The sequence below is a fragment of the Chiloscyllium plagiosum genome, unplaced genomic scaffold (genome assembly GCF_037043375.1).
Source record: "Chiloscyllium plagiosum isolate Xiang-an unplaced genomic scaffold, Cpla_swu_hap1 HiC_scaffold_26, whole genome shotgun sequence".
NCBI lineage: Eukaryota > Metazoa > Chordata > Chondrichthyes > Orectolobiformes > Hemiscylliidae > Chiloscyllium > Chiloscyllium plagiosum.
The window spans coordinates 54,463,727-54,489,344 of NW_028270164.1; the positions used below are offsets into that span (position 1 = coordinate 54,463,727).

The following is a 25,618-nucleotide window of genomic DNA, read 5'->3' on the forward strand; positions in this document are numbered from 1 at the left end:
TGTGTAAATCACAAAACCTTTTTTTAAAAAGTTGTATTCTCGGGTTAGCTGTAAACAATGGTGATAGCTAGACAATGTGTTGAAGGTGTTAGCCCCCTGTGTTCTCTGTCTATGACCTGATGTTTAGAGTGATTCCAATCTAAAAAGTGAGATAACAGAGTTTTACATAAATTCATGCAGTTTTTGAGCTCAGAGTTCGACATGAATCTATGTGGTTTTTGAGTAAAGTGCAATGTAACTTTGTACCAAAAAAATTCACCACACACAATATATATGTGTGCATGTGGGTCTTTGTCTGTCTGTGTGTGTGTCTGTCTGGGGTGGGGTTGAGAAAGTGTGTGTGTGTGGTGAGAGCAGAGTGTCTTAAGTCTGTGAGGGGGTGTATGTGTGTGAGTCTGTGTGTCTATAAGGGTGTGTGTGTGTGTGTCTGTGGGCGCGTCTGTGTGTATCTGTGTCCGTGTGTATGTGAGAGTGTGTGTGTGTAGGAATATCTGTGTGTGTGTGTGTGTAGTGCAATGGTGATCACCTGTAATGTGACATGAACCCAAGGTCCGGGTTGAGGCCCTCCCTATGGGTACCGAACATAGCTATCAGCCTCTGCTCGGCCACTTTCCTCTGCTGCCTGTCCCGAAGTCCACCTTGGAGGATGGTCACCCGAAGGTCCGAGGCTGAATGTCCTGGATCGCTGAAGTGTTGCCCCAGACAGATACACACACAGACAGACTAAGACCCACGTGCACACATATATATTGTGTGTGGTGAATTTTTTTGGTACAAAGTTACATTGCACTTTACGCAAAAACCACATAGATTCATGTCGAACTCTGAGCTCAAAAACTGCATGAATTTATGTAAAACTCTGTTATCTCACTTTTTAGATTGGAATCAATCTAAACATCAGGTCATGGACAGAGAACACAGGGGGCCAACACCTTCAACATATTGTCTAGCTATCAGCTGAAACTTTATTGCTGGAACAGCACAGCAGGTCAGGCAGCATCCAGGGAACAGGAGATTCGACGTTTCGGGCACAGGCCCTTCTTCAGGCCCTTCCTCTCCTGTTCCCTGGATGCTGCCTGACCTGCTGTGCTGTTCCAGCAATAAAGTTTCAGCTTTGATCTCCAGCATCTGCAGACCTCACTTTCTCCTTGTCTAGCTATCACCATTGTTAACAGCTAACCTGAGAATGCAACTTTAAAAAAAATGGTTTTGTGATTTACACATGAAAGAAGTGAAACTATCACTGTATTCTAACAGATGAAAGGCTTAACAGACAATCAATTCTTCAATGTATAATTTCAGTTACATCACACTGCAAATTTTTGCTATAAATTCTGTGTTACGATCGAGCCCTCCACAATCACCTGATGAAGGAGCGTCGCTCCGAAAGCTAGTGTGCTTCCAATTAAACCTGTTGGACTATAACCTGGTGTTGTGTGATTTTTAACTCTCATCATCTTGTACACCTCTATCAAGTCACCTCTCATCCTTCTTATGTACAATGAGAAAAGTCCTAGCTCCCTCAACTTTTCTTCATAAGACATACCCTCCAGTCCAGGCAGCATCCTGGTAAATCTCCACTGCACCCTCTCTAAAGCTTCCATATCCTTCCTATACTGAGGTGACCAGAATTGGACACAATATTCCAAGTGTGCTCTAACCAGGGCTTTACAGAGCTGCAGCATAACCTCGTGGCTCTTAAACTCAATACCCTGCTAATGAAAGCCAACACACCATATACCTTCTTAACAACCCTATCAACTTGGGTGGAAATTTTGAGGGATCGCATAGGTTTAGGGTGAGAGGGGAAAGATATAAAACAGACCTTGGGGCAACTTTTTCACACAGAGGGTGGTACGTGTATGGAATGAGCTGCCAGAGGATGTGGTGGATGCTGGTACAATTGCAACATTTAAGAGGCATTTGGATGGGTATATGAATAGGAAGGGTTTGGAGGGATATGGGCCGGGTGCTGGCAGGTGGGATATCTGGTCGGCATGGACGGGTTGGGTTGGGTTGGGATATCTGGTCGGCATGGACGGGTTGGACCGAAGGGTCTGTTTCCATGCTGTACATCTCTATGACTCTATGTGGGCCTCAAGGTCCCTCGGTTCCTCTATACTGTCAAGAATCCTGCCTTTAACCTTGTAATCTGCATTCAAATTCGATCTTCCAAAATGAATCACTTCACACTTTTCCAGGTTGAACTTCCATCTACCATTTCTCAGCTCAGTTCTACATCCTGTCAATGTCTCGTTGCAACCTACAACAGCCCTCCACACTATCCACAACTCCATTAATCTTCATGTCACCAACAAACCTACTAACCCATCCGTCTACATCCTCGTCCAAGTCATTTATAAAAATCAAAAGGAGCAGAGATCCCAGAATAGATCCCTGTGGAACACCACTGGTCACTGAGCTCCAGGCTGAATACTTTCCATCTACTACCATCCTGTGTCTTCTATGGGCCAGCCAATTTTGCATCCAGACAGACAGATTTTCCTGTATCCCATGCCTCCTTACTTTTTGAATGAGCCTACTACCATGGGGAACCTTATCAAACAGCTTGCGAAAATCACACCCACTGCTCTACCGTCATCAGTGTGTCTCGTCACATCCTCAAAGAATTTAATAAGGCCTGTGAGGCATTGCCTGCCCCTCACAAAGCCATGCTGACTATCTCTAATCAAAGTATAGTTTACTAAGTAATCATAAATCTTGTCTCCCCAAATCCTCTCCAATAATTTGTCCACACAGATGTAAGACTGACTGGTCTGTAATCATCCCTATTCCCTTTCTTGAACAAGGGAATAACATTTGCCACCCTCCAATCATCTGGTACTACTCCAGTGGACAGTGAGGACACAAAGATTATCACCAAAAGCGCAGCAATCTCTTCCCTCGCTGACTATTTCCCAGGGCAGAAATGGCTAACACGAGGGGTCATAGTTTTAAGCTGGTTGGAGGAAAGTATTGAGGGGATGTCAGAGGCGGGTTCTTTACACAGAGAGTTGTGAGACCATGGAATGCGTTGCCAGCAGCAGTTGTGAAAGCAAGGTCATTGGGGACACTTAAGAGACTCCTGGACGTGCATATGGTCACAGAAATTTGAGGGTGCATACATGAGGATCAATGGTCGGCACAACATCGTGGGCTGAAGGGCCTGTTCTGTGCTGTACTGTTCTATGTTCTCGTAGTAACCTTGGATGTATCCCGTCTGGCCCAAGGGACTTATCTATGCTCATGTGTTTCACAATTTCCAGCATATCCTTCTTCTTAACGTCAACCTGTTCAAGCGTATCAGACTGTTTTACGCTGTCCTCACAAATGATAACGTCCCTCTCACGAGTGAATACTGAAGCAAAGTATTCATTAAGGACCTCCCCTAACTCCTCAGACTCCAGGCACAAGTTTTTTTTTAGATTAGATTAGATTACTTACAGTGTGGAAACAGGCCCTTCGGCCCAACAAGTCCACACCGACCCGCCGAAGCGCAACCCACCCATACCCCTACATACATTTACCCCTTCACCTAACACTACAGGCAATTTAGTATGGCCAATTCACCTAACCTGCACATCTTTGGACTGTGGCAGGAAACCGGAGCACCCGGAGGAAACCCACGCAGACACGGAGAGAACGTGCAAACTCCACACAGTCAGTTGCCTGAGGCGGGAATTGAACCCGGGTCTCCGGCGCCGTGAGGCAGCAGTGCTAACCACTGTGCCACCGTGCCGCCCACAAGTTCCCTCCACTATCCTTGATTAGCCTTAACCTCACTCTGGCCATTCAGTTGTTCCTCACATAAGGGTAGAACGCCTTGGGATTTTCCTTATTCCTACCCGCCCAGGCTTTTTCATGCTCCTTTCTAGCTCTTCAAAGTCCATTCTTCAGTTCTAAGTAATCCAGAGTCCTAGGTTATGTTCTGGTTTCAATCCAGCCATGGCAGATGGTGGGAAATGAATGCAATAAAAATCTGGAATTAAGAGTCTAATGATGACCAACAAACCATTGTTGATTATTGGAAAAATTCATTAGTGAAGGAAATCTGCTGTCCTTACCTGGTGTGGCCTATATGTGACTCAAGACCCACAGCAATGCCATTTACTCTAAACTCCCCTCTAGGGTAAATGGAGATGGGCAATAAATCCTGACCTCGCCAGCAATGCCTGCATCCATTGAATAACAAACATTAATGTCAGGAGCAGCATCAAGCCCACCTAAAGAGGAGGTGCCAACATAGTGACATTGAAAAACAGCACCACATGCAGGGGTAGAAGGTTCTATAAGGAGAAAATGAGGTCTGCAGATGCTGGAGATCAGAGATGGAAATGTGTTGCTGGAAAAGCACAGCAGGTCAGGCAGCATCTAGGGAACAGGAGAATCGACGTTTCGGGCATTAGCCCTTCTTCAGGAATCCAGCAACACATTTCCATCTAGAAGGTTCTATAGCCAAATTTACAGACGACACAGAAATAGGCAAGACAATAAATTGCAATGAGGAAATAAGAAACTAACAAATGAATATACATAGGTTAGGAGAGAGGGCCAAACTGTGCCAGATGGAGTTTAACATGGATAAGTGCAAGGACATGCATTTGGAACAAGCAAATGGGAAGGCAACCTATTATCTTAATGGAGAGAGACTTTGGGGTGCTCTCGTGCAGAGGGATCTAGGTGTACTCATGAGTCACAGAAAACTAGCATTCAGGTACAGCAGATAATAGAGAAAGTGAATGGAATGTAGGCTTTTATAGCTAAAGGAATAGAATATAAATGTAAGCAAATATTGTTGCAACTAGACAAGGTATTGATGAGTCAAAAAATGTGACACAGGAAAAGCGTAGCAGTTCAGGCAGCATCCCAGGAGCAGGAGAGTTGACATTTTGGGCATAAGCCCTTAGTCAGGAATGTATTAATGTGACCACACCTGGAGTATGGTGGACAGTTTTGGTCCCCTTATTTGTGGAAAGATGTAGTGGCATTGGAGACAGGTCAGAGCAGGTTCACTGATCCCAGAGCGGAGAGATTTGTCGGACGAAGAGACATTGAACAGTTTAGGCCTATAGTGTCTGGAATTTAGAAGAATGAGGGGAGATGAAATTGAGGTATTCAGGATAATAAAAGGAGTGGATAAAATAGATGTGGAGCAGATGCTTCATCTTGTGGGGCATTCTGGGCTGAGAGGCCATTGTCTTAGGATAAGGGACAGCAAATTTAACACAGAGATGAGGAGAAACTATTTCTCCCAAAGGATTGTGAGTCTGTGGAATTCCCTCCCCCAAAGTGCAGTGGATGCTGGGACAGTGAGTAAATTTAAGGAGGAGTAAGACAGATTTTTAATTGGTAATGGGTTGAAGGGACATGGGGAGAAGGCAGGAAAATGGGTGTGAGTACCATATCGGCCTTGATCGAATGGCAGAGCAGACCCGAGGGGCCGAATGGCCTAATTCTACTCCTATATCTTATGAACCTAAACAGCAGAAGCAGCATGCTACTGAAAGAGCTTGGTGATTCCAAAATCAAACCAATCCTGCTGCATGAAGTACCCCGGATGGTTAAACAACTACTACAATGAGAGGGCTTCTCAATAACCGGGGAGCCTAGTCAGGGTAAAAGACAACGGTGAAGTACTTTCATCCACCTTCAGCCAGAAATGAGTGGATGATCAGTATTGGCTTTCTTCTGAGGTCCCGTGCATCACAGATATCCCTCTGCAATCGATTGACTGCATGTGAAATAATAAATCATTGAAGGTAGTGAATTCAGTGAGGGCTATGTGCCCTGACAACATTTCAGCAACAGTTGTGAAGTTGGGTGCTCTGGTACTGGCATGCCCCTCACCAGTACTTTCCAGGACAGCTTTAACACTGGTGTCATAATCCCTGCAAGTCCCTTGGGGAATCACTGATTAATCTCCCTGGTAAAAGGTGTCAGCTTGCCCAACCGGAACTCATCACTAGAGCCTTGTCTAAAGCAGAACTATGGATGAAAAAAAGCAAACCCATCCCCCTTTCTGGTTATTTTAAAAATCTTTTCTGGTGTTTTTGTTTGCACTTGGCTCCTGAGCTTTGGGCATCCGGTAGAGAGGGTGTGGGCAGATCGGAAGAGATTGTCACGGGTCTGCTCCTGGGCCTGGTCAGGCTGGCAATAAACAGGTCCAAGAAGGTGGAGAGGTCCATCTCTGCTGACTGTCTGCACCTCCTCCGCGTTTGTGTCCAGGTGACCTTTGAGAGGGAGCACAATGCTGTTGAAGCATTTAGAGAGAGGTAGGCCCCGTGGGGGATACGGTGTTTTATTTCTCCTTCCAACTCCATTTTGACCTAGCCCCTTCCCTCTTTCCCTGTCACCCCCTCGCTTCTGACAGTTTGCATAGCCCATAATTGACTTTGCTTGTAAATATTCAATTGGCTGCATGAGTGATTACTGGTGGTGGTTACTAGTTTTAAAAAAAATGGACATGGTGATTTTGGTGGTGGGCAAGTCACTCAGTTGTGTGTGATAACACTTCTGGGTATAAAGAATAAAGCACCCGGAACTCTTGTAGTGGTGGTGCCCCTACCTCCGAGCCCAGGTTCGGAGTCCCACCTGCTCCAGATGTATAACACTTCTGAAGGTGTTCATTAAAAATATCGACTTTGAACGTATGGTAAACTGGTACCTGCCCTGTATAAAAAGGTTATAGACAAAACAAACTGCAGATGCTGGAATCCAAACCAGACAGGCAGGAGGCTGGAAGAACACAGCAGGCCAGGCAGCATCAGGAGGTGGAGAGATCAACATTTCGAGTATAACCTTTCTTCAGGACTGGGGGTGGGGATGGGGGGGAACAGCAAATAAAAGGGGAGGTGGGGCAGGATGGTGAAGTGGGGTTGGGTGAAGACAGGTAGAGGGTACGACCTGGTTGGTCAATGGGAGGAATGAATCCGATTGGTGGCAGGGAGGGGGAGAGGCTGGGAACGGAGGCTATTTGAAATTGGAGAACTCAATGTTGAGTTCTCCGGGCAGGTGGAAGATGAGGTGTTGTTCCTCTAATTTGCGCTGTGATTTGTTTTGGCAGTGGAGGAGGCCAAGGATGGTCATGTCAGAAAGGGAGTGGTTGTGGGAATTGAAATGGGCAGTGACTGGGACGGCCGACTGGACCTCCCAGACATCCCCATCTTCCATGTGGGCAACCTACAGCCGGGAGGACTCAACATTGAGTTCTCCAATTTCAGATAACCTCCGTTCCTATCCCCCGACTCCCTTCCCAGCCCCTCCCCCCTCCCGGCAACCAACCGGATTCATTCCTACCATTGACCAACCAGGTCGTACCCTCTACCTGCCTTCACCTATCCCCGCTTCACTACCCTGCCCCCGCTACCCCCCGTTTTCTGCAGCTCCTTGTACACCCCAGTCCTGAAGAGGGGTCACACCCAAAACATTGTCCTCTCCACCTCCTGATGCTGCTTGGCCTGCTGTGTTCTCCCAGCCTCCTGCCTGTCTATTCTGTGTATAAAAAAAAGCAGACCCAGTCCACAATGGTTTGCATTGCCTGTAAGGGGCTTTGCATGTCACCTCCTTATTGGCTGCACAGGTGGCAGTTAACAGTTAAAAACGAAAAAAAAAACGTCACAGTGATTTGGTGATGGGAAAGTTCTTCAGTTGTGTGTGATAAAGAAAAAAAGCAGGTTTTCAGGGATGGATCTGCTGAACCATCTGTCCCAGGCTGGGACTAGCCTATGTACGCCACGAGGAGTGGCTCTGTTTTGGTGTTCAACAATAAATGACGTTCCTTTCCAATCAGGCTTCCTGATTTATAACAACTGGTATCGGTCAGACCAGGTGGAAAATTGCGCAGGTGTGCCCCGCCCAATAAACAAGAACAGCACCCTGTCAGTCAGCGAAATGATGGAGGTGCTGTTGACAATACTACCAAGTTGCACTTGCTTTTCAATAACCTGCTGTTTGATGTTCATTCTGGCTTCTGCCAGGGCCACGAAGCTTGTGAGCGCATTACAGCTTTGGCCCAAAGATGAACGAGAGAGCTCCAGATGTGAGGTGAGAGTGACTGCCCTTGATGTCGAGGCAGCATTTGGCCAACTGCGACATCAAGGCGTTCTCCCAAAACCGAAGCCAGTGGGAATGTGGGGAGAACTCTCTGTGGGTTGGAGTCACATCAAGCGGAAAGTTTGTTGGAGGTCAAACTTCTCAATTCCGGGATGTCAATGCAGATGCTGCACAGAACAGTGTCAGGAGCCTAGCCATTTTAAACAAGTTTACCAATGACTTTCCCTCCATTATAAGATCTGAAGTGGGGATGTTTGCTGATCATTGTACAATGTTCAATATCATTTGTAATTTTGCAAGTGCTCAGGAAACTCATGTACTCATACAGTAATAACTCGACGACATCAAGTCTTGGATTGATAAGCAACAGGTGACACTTACACACACAAACGTCAGGTGATGACCATCTATAAGACCATAAAGCATAGACCAGAGGTAGGCCAGTTGGCCTGTTAAGTTTGCACCACCATTCAAGATATCCCATCAGATCCCATAATCTTCAATTCCACTTCCCTGCTTTATCCCTTGATTCCCTTGCTGATCCAAAATCTGTGTGTCTCTTGAATGTACTTATGGAGTACTGTGTGCAGTTCTGGTCGCCCTGTAATAGGAAAGAGATTATTAAACTGTTGAGGTTCAGAAAAGATTTACCAGGATGTTGTCAAGAATTAAGTTATATGTAGAGGCTGGATAGATTTACAAGGATGTTGCCAGGGTTGGAGGATTTGAGCTATAGGGAGAGGCTGAACAGGCTGGGGCTGTTTTCCCTGGAGCGTTGGAGGCTGAGGGGTGACCTTATAGAGGTTTACAAAATTATGAGGGGCATAGATAGGATAAATAGACAAAGTCTTTCCCCTGGGGTCGGGGAGTCCATAACCAGAGGGCATAGGTTTAGGGTGAGAGGGGAAAGATATAAAAGAGACCTAAAGGGCAACCTTTTCACGCAGAGGGTGGTACGTGTATGGAATGAGCTGCCAGAGGAAGTGGTGGAGGCTGGTACAATTGCAACATTCAAGAGGCATCTGGATGTGTGTATGAATAGGAAGGGTTTGGAGGGATATGGGCCGGGTGTTGGCAGGTGGGACGAGATTGGGTTGGGATATCTGGTCGGCACGGACGGGTTTGACCGAAGGGTTTGTTTCCGTGCTGTACATCTCTATGACTCTGTGACTGGACTTGTTTCACTGGAGTATAGGAGGTTGAGGGGTGACCTTATAGAGATTTATAAAATCATAACAGGTATGGATAAGATGAATAGCAAAAGTCTTTTCCTTAAGGTGCTGCAGTAGCACATTGGAAATCAAGCCCCACTATTCCCAGAGTTGTTTGTGAAGTTGAAGATTTTAAAATTTCAGAGAATTCCCCAATTTACCCACTTTTCAGACCCAGATTTAAAAAGGCCATGAGGAGGTAACGTTTTTATACAGAGTGTGTATGGAACGAACTGCCAGAGGAACTGGCGGATACAGGTACTTACAACATTTAAAAGACATTTGGATAGGTACATGAATAGGAAAGGTTCAGAGGTATATGGAAACATGGTTGGTGTGGACTGGTAGGACTGAGGGTCTGTTTCTGTGCTGTATGACTATGACCTATGCTTGACCACTCTCAACGTTGTATGCATCTTCCCTCACTCCCTCCCACCTATCCTTGCACCCCAGATGACTCACCCCGCATGGCCTCTGCATGAGCCACTCACTCAGGATATCTAACCTTTGAGTTCACTCCAGGTGCCACTTGCTCTCACGGAAACTAACTGGAGGATGAACCACACAGAGACCTTCAGAACTCTTCTCTCAGGGGCCTCCCAATGTGGCAGTGCCTTCCAGCCCCACCTTGCCTGCTACCTTCAGTCCAGTGGGTGTCCAGGTCAAAGAGGGTGCAGTCGCCTCTTGAAAGGACACACTGATCATGTCTGGGCTCAGACTATGTCTGACCTTCTGGGGCCATCAAGGCAAAATAACAAGACCAACAGGCTCCACTATACAGTAGAGTCAAGATCAGAGTGGTGCTGGAAAAGCACAGCAGGTCAGGCAGCATCCGAGGAGCAGGAAAATCGACGTTTCGAGCAAAACCCTTCAACATACAGCAGGCTTCCTCCATCCTTGCTGCAGAGGGACTGCATGGAGAGGTAGTGGGAGGGAAAGAAATAAGACCCATTGAGGGTTTATAGATGACATGTCATTGTAAATAAGTTCTCAAATTACATAGTCACTTCTCACTATCATATTTTTCTGTATCTCTGTGTATCCACAAATGCACCCTTGATGGGACTGAAGGCATCCACCCTTTCAATAGACAATGTGCCACTGATCAGGGTGTGAAATGATCAGCTGCTGGCAATGGGTGAATTGCAGATGCCCGTGACTTTGGCAACTAGACTTCAACTTCCCAGTTGCACAGACATTGCTACTGCAAGTCAGGCATTTGTGTGGTACAGTCATCATGTTGTGTCAAGGTCATCATCCTGCAGGAACAGCCAGTAACAGACAGAGCTAAGCCATCCACAATACATCCAGATCTAAGCTCTCTGGTCCTGCCACATCCAGTCGTGAATGGTAGCGGGAAATTAAACAATTCACTGGAGGAGGACGTTCCACAAATATCCCAACCTCAATGACGGAAGAGCTAAGCACATCAATGTGAAAAATAAGGCTGAGGAATTTGCTGCAATCCTCAGCTAGATATGGTCCATCTCAGCCTCCTCTAATGGTTCCCATCATCACAGATACCAGTCTCCATTGAGGGGAGATGGTGGGCGAGGGGATGTTAAGGGGAGATGGTCAGAGTGATAAGGAGGGGAGATGGGGTGGGGGATAGTGAGGGGAGATGGGGAGGAGGGATGGGGTGATAGTGAGAGGATATGGGACCGATGGGAGAAAATGGTGAGGGTGAGGGTGATGATGAAGAGAGATGGGGTGGGGCTGTGAGGGTGATGGAGATGGTAATGGGGAGGGAATGGGGTGTGGGCAGGATGGGGTGGCGTGGTGAGGGGGATGGGGTGAGGGGAGGGTGTGAGGGGTACAAAGTCACAGGGCATGAGTTTGGGGAGATGACGGGATGGGGTGATGGTGACGGAGTGGTCAGGGTGATGAGGTGAGGAGGGTGAGTGGTGATGGGGTGGGTGAGCTGGTGTGTGGGTGAGGAGGCGGTGAGGATGATGGGGTGCACGTGGTGTGGGGTGAATATGGAGGGGTGGGGGGGAATGGTGTGTGGGTGAAGGTGTATGTGTGAGTGTGTGTGGGAGGGTGAGGGGTGATTGCGGGTGCGGTGAGTGTGTGTGTAGGAGGTTAAGGGGGTGGTAAGTATGGTGGTGATGAGTGTGAGGGGTTAAGGGGGGGTGAGTGTGAGTGCAGATGAGTGTGGGGGAAGGTGAGTGTAGGAGGATGAGTGTGGGGGGATTAGTGTGGCGGTTAAGGGGGGTGAGCATGGGGGAAGGTAGTGTGGGGGGATAAGTGTGGGGGGCAAGAGCTGGAAGGTGAGTGTGGGGGTGTGAGCATGGGGGATGGAGTGAGGAGGTTGGGGTGAGAGGTGTGAGGGTGGGGTGTGAGTGTGGGGGGGTGATTGTGGGAGTGGTGAGTGTGGAGGGTAAGTATGGAAGTAGTGAGGAGGTGAGTGTGGAGGGGGTTGATTGGTGGATGGTGAGCATTGGGGAGTGAGGGTGGGTGGTGAGCGTGGGCGAATGAGGGTGGGGGGTGAAGGATATGAGGGGGTGAGTGGGAGGATGAGGGGGTAATTGCGGTGGGGTTGAGTGTCAGTGTGTGAGGATGGGGGGTTGAGGGTGAGGGGGAGTGAGGGTGGGGGAAGGTGAGTGTGGAGGGTGGGTATAGGGTTCTGTGAGGAATGGGGGGAGTATGGGGGTGTGGGAGAGGTCTGAGTGTAGGGAGTGATGGTGGTGAGTGTGGAGGGTGAGTATGAGGGGATGTGTACGGGGGGCGAGTGTGGGCAGGTGAGTGCAGGCGGGTGATGTGGGAGTAGGTGAGGGCGATGGGGTGAGTGTTGGGGGGTGTGGGCGTGTGTGAGGTGAGGGGATAGGGTGAGGATGCTGTGATAAGGCTGGGGGTGTGAGAGTTTGGGGGTTGAGTGTGGAGGGGTGAGGAGAATGGGGTGAGCTGGATGAGGGCAGGGTGAGAGGAGCGGTGAGTGTGGGTGGGTTGCGTGTGGGGGTGTCAGTGTGGGGGGCCAAATGGTGAGCATGGAGGGGTGTGAAGGGGATAGAGTGAGTGTGGCGGGGTGAGTGTGGGGAGAATGAGGGGGATGGGGTGGGGGTGATAGGGTGAGGGTGATGGGGTGGGGGAATGGGGTGAAGGTGATAGAGTGAGGAGCTGGGGTATGAGAGTGGGGGAGGGTGAGGGGATTGGGGTGAGGGGGATGGGTTGAGGTGGTGTTGGGGTGGTTGAGGGGGATGGGATGGGTGGGGGGTCGGGGAAGTTTGATGGGGATGGATGAGGGAGGAGGGGGAGGGTGAGTGTGGGGGAGATGGTGGGAGGAGTGGTAGGGGAATGGAGTGGGAGGGTGAGGGGTTGGGGAGGGGGGTGAGGGGGTTGGGGTGAGGGGGATAGGTTGAGGTGGTGGTGGGGTGGTTGAGGGGGGTGGGGTGGTTGAGGGGGATGGGATGGGTGGGGGGTCGGGGATGTTTGATGGGGATGGATGAGCGAGGAGGAGGAGGGGGATGAGAGAGAGGGAGAATGTGGGGGGAGGGTGATGGTGAGGACGATGGGGGAGGGGGAGGGGGTGATGGGAATGGGGGAGGGGTTGGGGGAGGGGGTGGGGTGAGGGGGGCGGGGATTGGAAGCGGATTGAATGCGCGCTCTCCGCCAATCAGACGTCGGCGCCTCGCGATGGGGGGCGGGCCCGGCGGCGCTCACGTGACTGCAGCTATTTCCGTTAGTTGTGGCGCGAGGCGGCGGCCATTTTGTTTGAGCGCGAGGAGCCGGAGAGAGCGAGCAGGTACCGGGGGGCGGGAGAGACCCGGGGGGGGTGAGGGACACACACACACACACGGGGAGGGGGTGGGGGAGAGACCCCGGGAGATGGGCGAGGACCCGGGGGGTGGGGGCGGTCGGTCAGGCCGAGCCGAGAGCACGGCCCGGGTGGGCGGTGAGGGCCGACCCCCCCCTCCCCCTCCCCCCTCAGGCCTGTGTCCCCGGGCCCGCCGTGTGAGAGCTGCCCGCGCCGCGGCTCCCCCCCCCCCCCCCGCCGCTGTCTCCGGGTGTGTGTGTGTGCCCGGGGAGTGTGTGGGCGGGCTCGGGCTCCCCCCCCCCCAGGGCCCTCTCGGGCGGGGCCCGGCCGCTCCGCCGCCATTTTCTCGGCGGTGAGTGAGAACAAAGAGCGGCGGAGCGTGCGGCCCCGGGCCCCGCCCCAGAGCGCACCGGCCCCGAGAGACTCCTGATCCCGGGCTCCAGCGGCCTACACTCGGCCTCGGCGGGAATCGGGGGCCTCCGTCTCGGCGGCTTCACCTCCCCCCCCCCCCCCCCCAACTCTTCCCCCCCCCCCCCCTCCCCCCTTCATCCCCCCCTCCCCCCTTCCCCCCCCCCCTTCTCTCCCCTCCCCCCCCTTCTCTCCCCTCCCCCCCTCTCCTCCCCCCCCCCCCTCCGCCCACTGTTCATTGATGTGCCCTTGCCCCCCCCCCCCCCCCTCATCTGGGTTTCCCCTCTCTTACCCCCCCCCCTCCATCTGTGTGCGCTCCCCTGTTTAACTGGAAGTGGTTTTGTTATTTTAGCTTTGGATAAGTTGGTAGTTGATACTTTGCTCCGAATTTGAATCAGGGGCCCAGCCTCAGTGCCACCCCCGCAGCTGAGTCCCTGTCCTGGGAATAAATCCCTCCGTCTCGTCTTCAATGGACAAATCTGCTGGCTTTTGTCAGCATGAATTCAATTTTCCTGGTTCAAACCTGGAGGCAGTTATTGATCCCCCACACAGTTTGATTTTGGTGATTTCCGTGTGGCAGACGAATCAGCCTTTCAGGTGAAATATCAGCCTGTTGTATCCAATATCTGATTGGTTTTGACTGCAGCATTTTAAGTTAACTGATCCCAAATCCTTCATTTTTGAGGATATCCCTGCTGCATATTCAACGGCATATGTTTTGCTTTGGAGCGTTTTAAAGGTTTTCCACAGGTACTGGTCTGAAATTACTTGGCTTATAGTGGTTTCAGGTTTCCTTCTGTGGGATAGTAAGTGTTGTACTACTTTCATTAGACCTTTTGTGTGACTTTAAAGGGCTCAGTAGTGCAACAGACATGTGAAATACAAAGCAATTCCAAACTTGCCTGTGACTGGATACTGGATTTTCTGCATGATTTGATGTCTATTTAGAACAGATGTCCTTTAATGACCTCCATATTGCCATTATACAGCATTGATGGATTCCAAATGAATTCTTGAGTTATTTAATGTTCTCATTGTGTTGCCTATTTTGAGTTCTAATGACTAGAAACTATTGTCTGAACTAGAGGGCCCAAAGATTTTGTTAACTTGTCTTGTGTTCCAGCCATGAATCATGGTTCATGTCCTCTAGACTGCAAGGTGTACGTTGGAAACCTTGGAAATAATGGAAATAAAACTGAGCTTGAGAGATCATTTGGATATTATGGCCCGCTCCGCAGTGTGTGGGTTGCCCGCAATCCACCTGGGTTTGCATTTGTTGAGTTTGAAGATCCACGCGATGCTTCGGATGCGGTCAGAGAACTCGATGGAAGGTAATTATTTCTGTCCCTGAAATTATTAATGTCATTTCCCATATAACTGTCATTGCAGCTTTTCTTGAACTTTCCTGAAACGTGCTTCCCAAAACTGATCTGAGAAGCATTAAGATCAGTGTGCTATGTTTGTTGAATAGAGATATTTTGTGCACATTTGGAGCTGCTCCATCTAATGGCCACAATGAGATTGCAGTGCAGGAGCTGATAAGATGATGTTAATTACCAAGCGTCCATTTTGTGTGCCTGTGACTTTAATCTTGTCACTTGACGTACTGTAGCATGGTTAACACATAGATTGTGTTACCAAACATACAACAGTTAATATCAGTGTTGTAAGCACTGTAATTACTGAAATGTTTTAAATTGTACAACTTCTGACCGTTAAAGCATTTTCCAACTGCCTCTTCCGAAGCTGTAACCGTAAGATTCTGGTTTAGATATCAGTATTGAAATATTTGTAATTTTCATCCAACACTGTTTATATTAAAGTGTTCATTTGAGAAGCATACAAGTTAAGCCCATCCAGAACAGAGTTGGGTGATGCATAAAACCTTATGGACGATCTTGTATTTTTCACTTTTCAGTTACACATTGCAATGTGACATGTACACTGAGCCATGTTTCAATCCTTGCGCCTATACGAAGGATGGCAGTCTTATCTGTAAGATCATTCCTGATTGAGAGGCTGGTTACATCAGTGTATTTATGATTAACTGCTTTTGGTGTTTGTTATTAAACAAAGTCAGTATGTCACCTATATTGCTCTGCCATTTCAAACTATACTGTGTTTTTCAATTTTCTACTCAGTCGGTTCATCCTAAATCTGCCTTTGGATCTGAGCTTTTTGCATGACTGCACTCTTTTTTTTCTTGACTTGTGTTGGCTGGCCTGGGGTGAGCTATATGATCCAACAAGATTTTGTTTTGAGCGAGCAATTCTCAAAACTAGCTAATGAACCAATTTGAGGCCTTTGACAGATCTGATGCCTTGTTCTCTTGTCAATAAATGTCTGCTACTTGGGAAATGTTTGGCTTAGATGCTGGGAGCTTATTGACTGCTGTAGATGTGATCAGGTTGTTTGACATTTTTATAGATCAGGAATGTTCAGTAATTGTCTTGCCTTACTTTGCAATCTAAGGTGGTGTCCTTGCTGTATTTTAGTGGGTAGTGATCCTGTGGAATTCTGATTAAAGGCCAGATCACTGGAGATTAAAGATGTTAAGGAATATGGCGTTGAATGGCAGAAAGACTTTACTCTTGTTTTCAGTTTCACTAAATTGGGTAAAGGGGAGGCTGTACTGAACTGAAACATATTGTCTTTCCATATGTCCCATTATTCTTAATGGGTTTGATCACTCTGTCCAAGTTCACTTATTACTTGTGAATGATTATGCTTACGCAAGGTTAGTCTTAGTTTAATTTATTCTTAAAATTTAATTAAGGGATATAAACTCCTTTGATATCTTGTACAGCGGATGAGTTTCACTGTGACTGGTAACTGACATTGAGGTTGCCAATGGCTTTCATGACTCATCCATTTATGGGGAGTGCAATGGGCAATATTTCAAATCTACACCTGTAGCTTTCTCTTTGCAGGGTGGTGTTTGAGTATGAAGCATTTAATTATTGGTTTTCAGGAATCTCTGTGGCTGCCGTGTCCGTGTAGAACTGTCCAATGGTGAGAGACGCATCCGTAATCGTGGCCCACCTCCAGCGTGGGCCAGGCGTTCTCGTGAGGATTATCGCCGAAGAAGCCCCCCAGTCCGGCGCAGGTAACAGCGTGTGATATTGCTTTTTGATGTAGCTGTGCATGCAAAATTTATTTTTAAAAATTGCTGTAAATGTTTTCCATCTGTGTAATTCATATTTTTGAGCTGTTTGCTTGATGTAACAGCTACTAGTGATGGGCGACATAGTTTTGAACAACAGCCTGAAATTTCCTGATGTGTTGAGTTGCTTTTAATATGTATGTACATAGGGAAGGACTCCACATGATCTTTGAGTTCTGTGGTTTGTCAGCAGGGATGTCATGATGAAGATACTTGTTTCAAAGGCATATTATCAGTAAGTGTGACTACTTCCACGGCGTGCCTGTTGAACATCCAGTTTTCAGTATATGACCATATTAGAGTGGTCCAAGCGGCGAGTAATCTAGGCATGGACTTCTCAAGGCTGTTCAATGCTGTGCTGTTGATTTTAACACTGGTAACTGGCAAATGTGGCTTTTGATGGCTTTGGTTTCCAGTCATGCACAGTGATAATGGTGAACAGTCCATTGTTGGTTATGCACCCAACCACATTGACCTTGCTGTTTAATTACTGCTGGTTGTGAGCAGTTTCAGCTGTCTAAGTGAAAGGCCTCCTGTTGAGCTGCCTTTTGCAATTGGTTTCGGTTGTGCTCTTATATAAGGAGGACACCATGACATCCCTAGCTGCCATGCTCAGTAGATTTTGATTCGTCCTTAAAGCTGGAAGTGCACCACATGTAAACGAAGTGGCCTCCCGCTCGTATGTTGTGGTAAGGCTGTTGCCATTTCTGCTTGACGTTGCTGGTCAAAGAATTTTCACTTTTTTGCTTATTTTACAGTATCATAAATTGAGCTTTGGTACGAAAGCATTGCTGTCGGGAGATCAGAATTGATGAATTAGGGTATTAGGTTCAAGCCATGCTTGGAAAAAGCATGTGATTTCCAAACAACTTTTCAAAGATCCCAAACTAATATTTTGATGAGCTCCTGTGCTCTGATGTAAAGTGAGTGTATAGTTAAACTTTAAGTGAATTATTTTGATAATCATGTTCCACCCCCTGGTCTTGGTGACTTAGTGGTTGTCTGGACAATGAAGTGACCTGTCCTTAGCATGTCAAATGAAGGCGATACATGCCAGTTCTGGATCTCCAAGGATCAGTGTTTTCGCACTACAAGAAAACTGGACTCGTTGCACCAGCATTCCCTTTTAAGTGGCTCAGTAAAGGTGGAAAGTCTGAGAAAGCTAATCCAAGTCCTCAGTCAAGGAAAAATAGTGATTGCCTTTTGAGGGAATGCTGGGGAGGGGGTCTTTGGGTTACTAGAGGTTAAGATAAAGACTTGAGAAATAATTTAAACCATTGATTTCTTGTGATCTGCTATAAAAAGTTAAAACTTAGATTTTCTCTAGTTTGAATAACAGTCTTTATCTGAACCACTGGTTTGCTAAGCTTATTAGTGCAGCCTGAGAGCTTCGCAGGGGGCATTGAGTTGAAATTACTTTGGGGTGCAATGTTGCCTTGTGAACTCCTAATAAGGCATATTACACTCAGACCTGGGGTTCCTTCTGTGGTAGCTTTCTTGTTTGTAATTAAAAGGTAAATGTTTCGTCTTCCCTGGTGTGGGAGAGTTTGCAGACAATTAAATAAGAATGCGTACCTGTCATGGACAGCCCATGGCTGAACGTTGCCTGTTAAGGACAGTGCTACAGCACTGGCAAATACATTCACATTTATGGTGCAACTGGATTCTTGACATCAACCTTGGCAGTGTTGACACGTTTTGTCCCTGATGGGGTAGGAGTTCTGCTTGCTACAGAGAAGAGCATCTTGCAGGTTAGTGACATTTTTGTTTATGTTCAGAAGGAACCCTGATTAATGGATTTATGAATTGCCTAGCATGTTGCTGCATTCTGGCCAATTGCAATAAGATTGATGCAAAGTGTTAATATGCTTACATATTGCTGTTTTGCATTGTCACTCATCACTAATGGCTAAATTATTTAATAATCAAGATTGGTTTTTACTGATGGCTTGTGTGTTGCACTATTTATTTTTAAAGATGCATTTTTATCCATTTATTTATATATTAATAAAAATGAACCCCCCCTTGCAGAGTCACCATCATGCCTCTTCTCACCACCCTTCGAATCTACATTAGCCAGTCAACTAGCCCTTTCAGCGTCATGTGACCAGCGCGCCCCAATCAGCTTGGCTGGTGTCGGTATCACATGACCAAGGCATGTCCAGTCGTCAGGTTGCACCACCGCCCTTTGGTTCCCAAGCATGCTGTTTCTCAGCCTCTTCTCCAACCATGACCAATCGGCAGCGGCTGCCTCAACTGCCCACACATTTCTGGTCAATCAGCTGTTTACTTTACTCGTTGTCTCCACAACAGCAGCCGAACACTCAGCATTTGTCTCAGCAGCCTTCGACTAAATAAAAAGCAGGAAAAAAACCACTACACCCCCCTCTGCCAACCAAATACCACGCATCTGGCAAACCTTTTCAGCAAATTCTACCTGGCCGTCAGTCCGGCAGCCTCACCTCTCCATTTCTAGCTTGTTGAAAACCAAAAGACTAGTAAGTTTTTCCTGCTTTATACAATAGTCTACTGCTGGTATAATGGAGTAAGCTTTTTGACAAGGTAAAGAGACTACAGTGTTCTGTTAGGTGCTGGCTGTGTAAAGACTGAATTTAACTTTGTTTTTAAGAAGTGTTCGTGTTTAGTAACAGCTAGACTTTTGTACTTGGGTTCTGAAACCCTATTTAAAATTTGTGTAGTGTAACACCCTTGGTTAGGTTGTACAATTATAAGTTCATGTGGCTCTTGTCACGTGTTTTCAGACCCAAGTGCAAAATATGTCTTAAATTGGGCCAGAGTAACTCTGAAGGGATGTGACATTTGCCGACTGGCAGGTCATAGTCATAGTCTTCTCCATGGGTCTTCTGCTAAATGGTGCAAAATGCAACCTTGGTTCACTAGGAGGCCCAAATTAAGCTTTTACAGCAGCCAAAAGCAGGCATTTGCTTCCCTTGAGAGCTGGCCTGGTCCTGGTGATGGAAGTGTAAATGGGGTTGGTGAATTGAAAGTTCTAGGCTAATTGGAATGGATAGTCCTTGGTGCAGAAAAATGCAGCATGGTGGAAAAAATCAGTTGGGAATCAGGTTGTCTTAACTGGCAAATCTTATGCCTGTGAATTGATAATGGCCATGTTGTGCCAGCTGCCCTGTAGTTATCTTGGTGATATTGATATCCTAATTGCCTTTTCTCTCTTTTTAAAACTCTACCCTTGATTTTTTCCACTATGAGGGTAGTGTACAGTAGTGGCTTGGTCAGCATTGGCTCAGTGCTAATTCTGCACAGTGCTGTTAATTGTCTTAATATGGGGAGCACATCTAGCAGTGTAAAAGTACATGAAACCTTAAGAATTCCAGTATTGCAATTGATAATGATAAGGATTGGTCTTTTGCTGGGTGAGGTGTGTACAGCATTGCCTTCTCACCTAAGCAGCCCCATTGTGGCGTCAAAATGACCAAGTGGCCTATTGCCTTCAAATTAACATTCTTAGTAAGCCACTACCGTGTGCATTGTCCTCAAATAAGTGAAGATTAATGTCCCAAGTTGAAGATCCAGAAATCAGACCTACACAGTGAGACATCGCATTTGGAGTTTTAGCCAGTTAACCCAAAGAATTGAGCATTAACAGAACACTACCCACATTGTCTTACATATGTATAATGTATTGCATTATTATAGCAGTGTTTCTAGAATAAAAGCTGTGCTAAGTTAGAGCTGTTTGTGCACCTTAAGTTGCACCCAGGGATGGAAATGTTAGAGGTCAGTCATGTGTACGGGGACCTTTGTCTCTGATCTTTGGAAGCATGTCCACCAAATTGAAATGGTGAATTTAAATATTTGAGCTTTTTGATTGCTCATGGAGGCCGTCTGCTGGCAGTAAGTGCCAGCTGCAATTCTGCAGGTGCATTGGGAACGAGATCCTGAATACTTGTTCCTGCCCGGTGCACTTGTTATAGTTTCCATCCCTGTTTTTAATCCACAGGTTCCATTTAATGCTGTGTTCAGTTAACATATTCTGTGTGTAGCATAGGTTATTTTTGAACATTCTCTATTATTGAAGTTGTTTTACACCAATGCAGGGTTCTGTGTGGATTCTTCATTGTGTAGGTCTGTCCAGAGCTGGAATCAACTGATGTTTTTGTCAGTTTGTTTTGGATTTCCTTGTCCATGCTGATTTTTGTCCCTTCTATGAAGTATGAATTAATTGCAACCTCTTCATTGGGTTTCAAATTTTTCATATCGTTTTAATAAGAGGTTGCTTCCTGTTTTCAGTGACATGATACATTTGTGATTACATTTTTATTAAATTGATTTTGAAGTATTTCTAGATTTTCATTGACGTCTTGAGTGAGATGTGAACCCTGCAGTGGTGTTTGGTCATCTTCAAGTTTCATAGTTATCATCTTGTAAAGATTAGAATTAAAACTGAAGTCAGGTTTTTAATGCAAGTGGTTTGTTAAATCTGACATGTTGAGGTATTTAATTGCCATTGCTAGTGAGCTGGGTTTATTGGGACCAGCTGTGGTCGAGTAGGATGGTACTTTGTACCGGTCGCTGTTTGTGGACCATCATGTGTTCACTTCCTAACTGGTCTTCCTTCTCACTTCTAGATCACCACCTCGTCGGAGGAGCTTCAGCAGAAGTAGGAGCAGGTATGAGTCATGTGTTACGATGTTAATCTCAATCCTGCATGCTACTCCTACTTCCTTATTGAGTTGGGATTGGCTCCTATTCTAACTCATTTCTTCCTCAAGCCCCAAAAAAGAAATTGTTTGGGATTAGTTCAAATTATTTTAGCAGATGGTGGGTGGGAAGGCTTGAATGACCATGAACTGTGTAATATATCATTTTTACATATTTTCTAACATCTCTGAACAGGTTGCTATACCACATGGAGCAGGTGGAACTTGAGTCTTGGCCTCCTGGCTCAAGAGTATCGGTTCTATCCTTGCTTACAACTACCTTCTGAAATTATTTGGCCAAAATAGATTCGGTTGTATCTTAATTGCTTGTTTTGTGAATGTTGAGTCATTATCCTAATGCAGAAGCAGTGGTGAATAGAGTCAGGTGTACAGCAAGCAACCCATTCATACTGACCATATATCTTAAATTAAGGTAGTCCTATTTGCCAGTACTTGACCCAAATCCCTTAAATCTTTCCTATTCATGTACTCATCCAGATCCCTTTTAAGTCTAATTGTACCAGCTTCCACCACTTTATTTGGCAGCTCATTCCATGCACACCTTACCCTTTGAACATTTTGTCCCTTTTAATTCTTTCCCCTCACCCTAAACCTGTATCGTGTCTTTTTGCTCTATCGATGCATTAAGGCGTGGCAACTTATGCTCATCTGGTATGAATTTGGTGCAGCATGGTGGCTCAGTGTTTAGCACTGCTGCCACACAGCACAGGTTCGATTCCAGCCTCTGACGACTGTGCAAACTCCACACAGACATTCTCCCAGTGTCTATGTGGGTTTCCTCCCACAGTCCAAAGATGTGCAGGTCAGGTCAGTTGGCCATGCTAAATTGCCCAAAGGGTTAGGTGGATTAGTCAGAGGGAAATGGGTCTGGGTGGGTTACTCTTCGGAGGATCGGTGTGGACTTGTTGGGTGGAAGGGCCTGTTTCCACACTGTAGGGAATCTTTTTTTTTAAAAAAAAAAGTTGGATCCTCTGGGTAAAACCAGAACGCTTGCCACAGTAGGACTCGAAAGATCTTGTGATCTAATAGCATTCTTGACTTCACCATAGGTCCCTCTCGAGGGATCGTAGGAGAGAGAGGTCTCTGTCCAGGGAGAGGAACCACAAACAATCTCGTTCGTTCTCCAGGTCTCACAGGTAAGTTGGAATGGTGTAAAACCTGAGTTCCTTTAATTTTGTTCACTGAGGGGGCAGTGGAGATTAAGAACTGTCTGAAAAGGTGATAGTTGAATAAATCCTTATAACATTAGGAAGTTCCCTAATTTGTATTTGGGCGTGCTGCGACCTAATGTATGGTTCAAGAACTGGAAAGTGGGTATTAGGCATGAATCATGCCTCATCATGCATAAACGGTCTAAGGCTGTTTTGCTCTGTGAATTTCTATGGTCCTAATGAATCGTTAATGAATAGTCTGTTCTGGGCTAGCTGCATCAATTGATTAATGCCCAGGATGAAAAAATGTCTTGGGTGTTGAAATTTTGGTGGGGGTTTTTGTAATTTTAGTGATGTCTGTAAGAAACCAGAGTACTCATGAAGCTGGCTGACTGCACCTGTATCATGTGGGCAGTGTGCCCCAGTTTGGTGTTTGAAAGGAAGCAATACAATGTTTTCTAGTTGCCAGGTTTCTAATCTTTTCACTTTTCTCTGTTTTAGCCGCTCCAGGTCAAACGATAGGAAGTAAACCTGAAGCATAGTGGCCTTTGTGAAGATCCATGTACAGACTTCTTGGAGTTGTTAAGAATGTGATTTGCATTTGTTTAATAGACTCGACATGTAGTCCATTGCATTTTTTACCCTATTTTAGCTGTTCATTGTCTTTCTTTTCATGTATTCTATAATGTAACCAGTGATGAGATTTTCAGATGCAGAAGTTGTCAAACTTGTGAATTATGGGCAGAGTCATGGTTTTTATACAGGTAGGATTGTATTGTGGGCAGACCATTGATTGCTTACCTACTGCATTATCCATTGAGGGTTAGTTTTCTTGGATTCCATAAGCTTGCCCATCTCCAGCAGATCTGATGGGATCAATATGCCCCCTCCCTAAGCAAACCAGCAGTTTGTTTTTTATTATTATTGGCAGATAACACTCTATCTTTAGGCTTGTTAACACAACTTCGTGGTGTTGTGCTGTTTTTCTTGTGATATGTCACCTGGGGTTATGTGTTTTTTGTGTTCACTGGTTTTTCATGTTTGCAGGTATATTAGAAAACATCTTACATTTTTGCCTTGCTATTTGTAAATCCTGCACTTCATTTGTGGTAGTCAATTTTGTGCAGTGCTTTGGGATATTACTGGAACAGAAATATGTCATGAGTGCATTAGAGTATTTAAAATATTCTCATGTTATGAGAAGTGTTCAGACATTCAGTAGGAGTACAGTCTTGCAGGCTTTAAAATAATGTGGCTCGCTGACTCTTCACATGATTGCAGAATTAAATTGAGGGTTTTTGGAAACTGACAATTCTTGCATCCAGTTTATTAACTTTGCCTGCATGAATATTTCAGATGCTGGCTGTAGCTTAAAGTTACTGATTAATTTGCAACATCAGACATGCTATGTAGATCGGGTTAGCTTTGAGTTGTGTGCTCATGCCAACCAGTCTTTTGGGCTGCTGTCTCGAGTGCTGGAAATGCTTTTTGTTGAGTCCTTTTTTTCCACCAGTTACTGCATTGTAAATATTGTATGTGGCTTGCTGCCATTCCCTGACTATCTTGTCCATTGGTGATATAACGAGGAGAAGCTGGAGTGATACAATATTGTTCCTTGTGACCCTGTTCCTGCCTTCACACTGCACCATTCATGTGCTGTTTTGTGACTTTCTTGGAAATAAACTTTGGTTACACAACAGCTTTGGTTATAGTTTCTTTATTTTTGTGACATGCACTTCTGGCAGTTCACCTGCAGTTGAGAAATATGCGATGGGTAAGAATGAGAATTAATGATCAGATAGGAAACCTGACCCCCATGAGGTTGACTTGGGTGAGTAGGCGAATGGACTGAGTTGTGTGATAAGTGTGCTGAGGGGGAAGAGGAGTGGTTGTGTGTGTCGGGGGAGGGGGCTGAGTAAAGGGGGAGGTTGAGAGGCTGAAGTGTGTGTTTTGGGCAAGGTGGAAGAGTTTGGGGTGTAGAATAAGAGGAAGGCATGCGAACAGTTGAGGTTTTGAGGAAGTGTGGGAGTTTGATTGGAAAGAGAGGGCTGAGGAGTAGCTCCTTGATCTAACCAGGTGATGGGTGCAAGACGCTAACGCTAAAGGAATTCCGGCCATTGAACCGGAAAGAAGTCTTAAAAGCTATGCAATTCAAGAAGGAAAACCCGATTGATTCAATTAAAAAATTAGAGTTAAGGTAGGAGTGGTATTTCTCTGGGATTGAGCATCTCAAAAAGGTGTTGCTGAGGAAAGGATTGAGCCTATGATTTTGCTGGGTTTTTTTGTGTAAAAGCTTTGTGTGGTTATGTCAAATAAACCTTGGAAATCTTATGGATATGTGTAGTAACTAACTACAATGGAAACCCAACTGTTTAATGAATAAAATTACTTGTATGGTCTACAAAACTAATTGATCGTTCCCAAATTTGAGTTTGAGTAGTTCAGTTTGTGAAGTGTTATTATCTTGGGTTTAATTTTCTAAATTGGAATTGGTTTGGTTTTCCACTCCCAATGTGATAAACCAAGAGAATAAAATTTTTCAGTGCATGGAGTCTAACTTCGCAAATTGAACTGGAAAGCAAATCTTAGAAAATTAAAGGCCATTAACCTAGCTTTAAAGACCATATATTTCATTTTTTACAGATGGTTACCTTGATATTAGTCACTGTATATCCAAAAGATTTGAGGTGTTTTAATGTAACAGCAAAACGGTCACTGGACCTGAAACATTAATTTCACTCCACAGATGCAGCCAGACCTCCTGAGCTTTTGCAGCATGGGCAGTTCTTTTTTTTAATTTGTGGAAACCTGTTTGTATGTGGAGAACTTTTGGAAGTTTGAAGGTTAAGAAAATGTTAGACATTGAAGACATGTCCTTTTGATTTCTTCCTCTTATCTTAACTCGAATGCAGCTTAGCAAAGCAGGCAGGCAGGAGCAGAATGAATCTCTGACAAGGGCTAAAAGATCAGACAAGAGTGTGAGGGCAGACTCCTGCTCATAGTTGACAGTGACTTTGTGCAATGATTAACATCATTGTCCATTACATATTCAACACCATTCTTAGCAGTTTTATCTTCATCTTTTATGTTTTAGTATGCCTCACTGACTAACAGATTAATTGTTACATGTTGTAAGAATTTATGGTTTAGCAATTGTACAACATTTAAAAATGTCTCAA

The 25,618-nt window shown here is 45.9% G+C and overlaps 1 protein-coding gene and 1 non-coding gene across 4 annotated transcripts; both read left to right on the plus strand.

The window, feature by feature from the left end:
* The first annotated feature begins 12,908 nt into the window (after positions 1-12,908).
* On the plus strand, positions 12,909-24,136 carry LOC122563321 (serine/arginine-rich splicing factor 3). Of its 3 annotated transcripts, none has more exons than XM_087973756.1 (6): positions 12,909-13,005; positions 14,549-14,756; positions 16,397-16,531; positions 21,196-21,237; positions 22,338-22,424; positions 22,941-24,136. In XM_087973756.1, exons 2-6 carry the CDS (start codon positions 14,551-14,553, stop codon positions 22,966-22,968), a joined length of 498 nt encoding a protein of 165 aa, XP_087829882.1. In that variant the 5' UTR covers positions 12,909-13,005; positions 14,549-14,550; the 3' UTR covers positions 22,969-24,136. The 3 variants fall into 3 exon arrangements, 2 of the variants coding, with proteins under 2 accessions (XP_087829882.1, XP_043572984.1); XR_015750971.1 differs by lacking the exons at positions 12,909-13,005; positions 22,941-24,136 and adding exons at positions 13,757-14,022; positions 18,620-19,086; XM_043717049.2 differs by lacking the exon at positions 12,909-13,005 and adding an exon at positions 13,760-14,022.
* LOC122563366 (small nucleolar RNA SNORA41) lies at positions 14,168-14,301 on the plus strand. The gene has a single exon (XR_006315573.1). It is a non-coding gene; the product is annotated as a small nucleolar RNA SNORA41 (small nucleolar RNA).
* Positions 24,137-25,618: the final 1,482 nt, after the last annotated feature.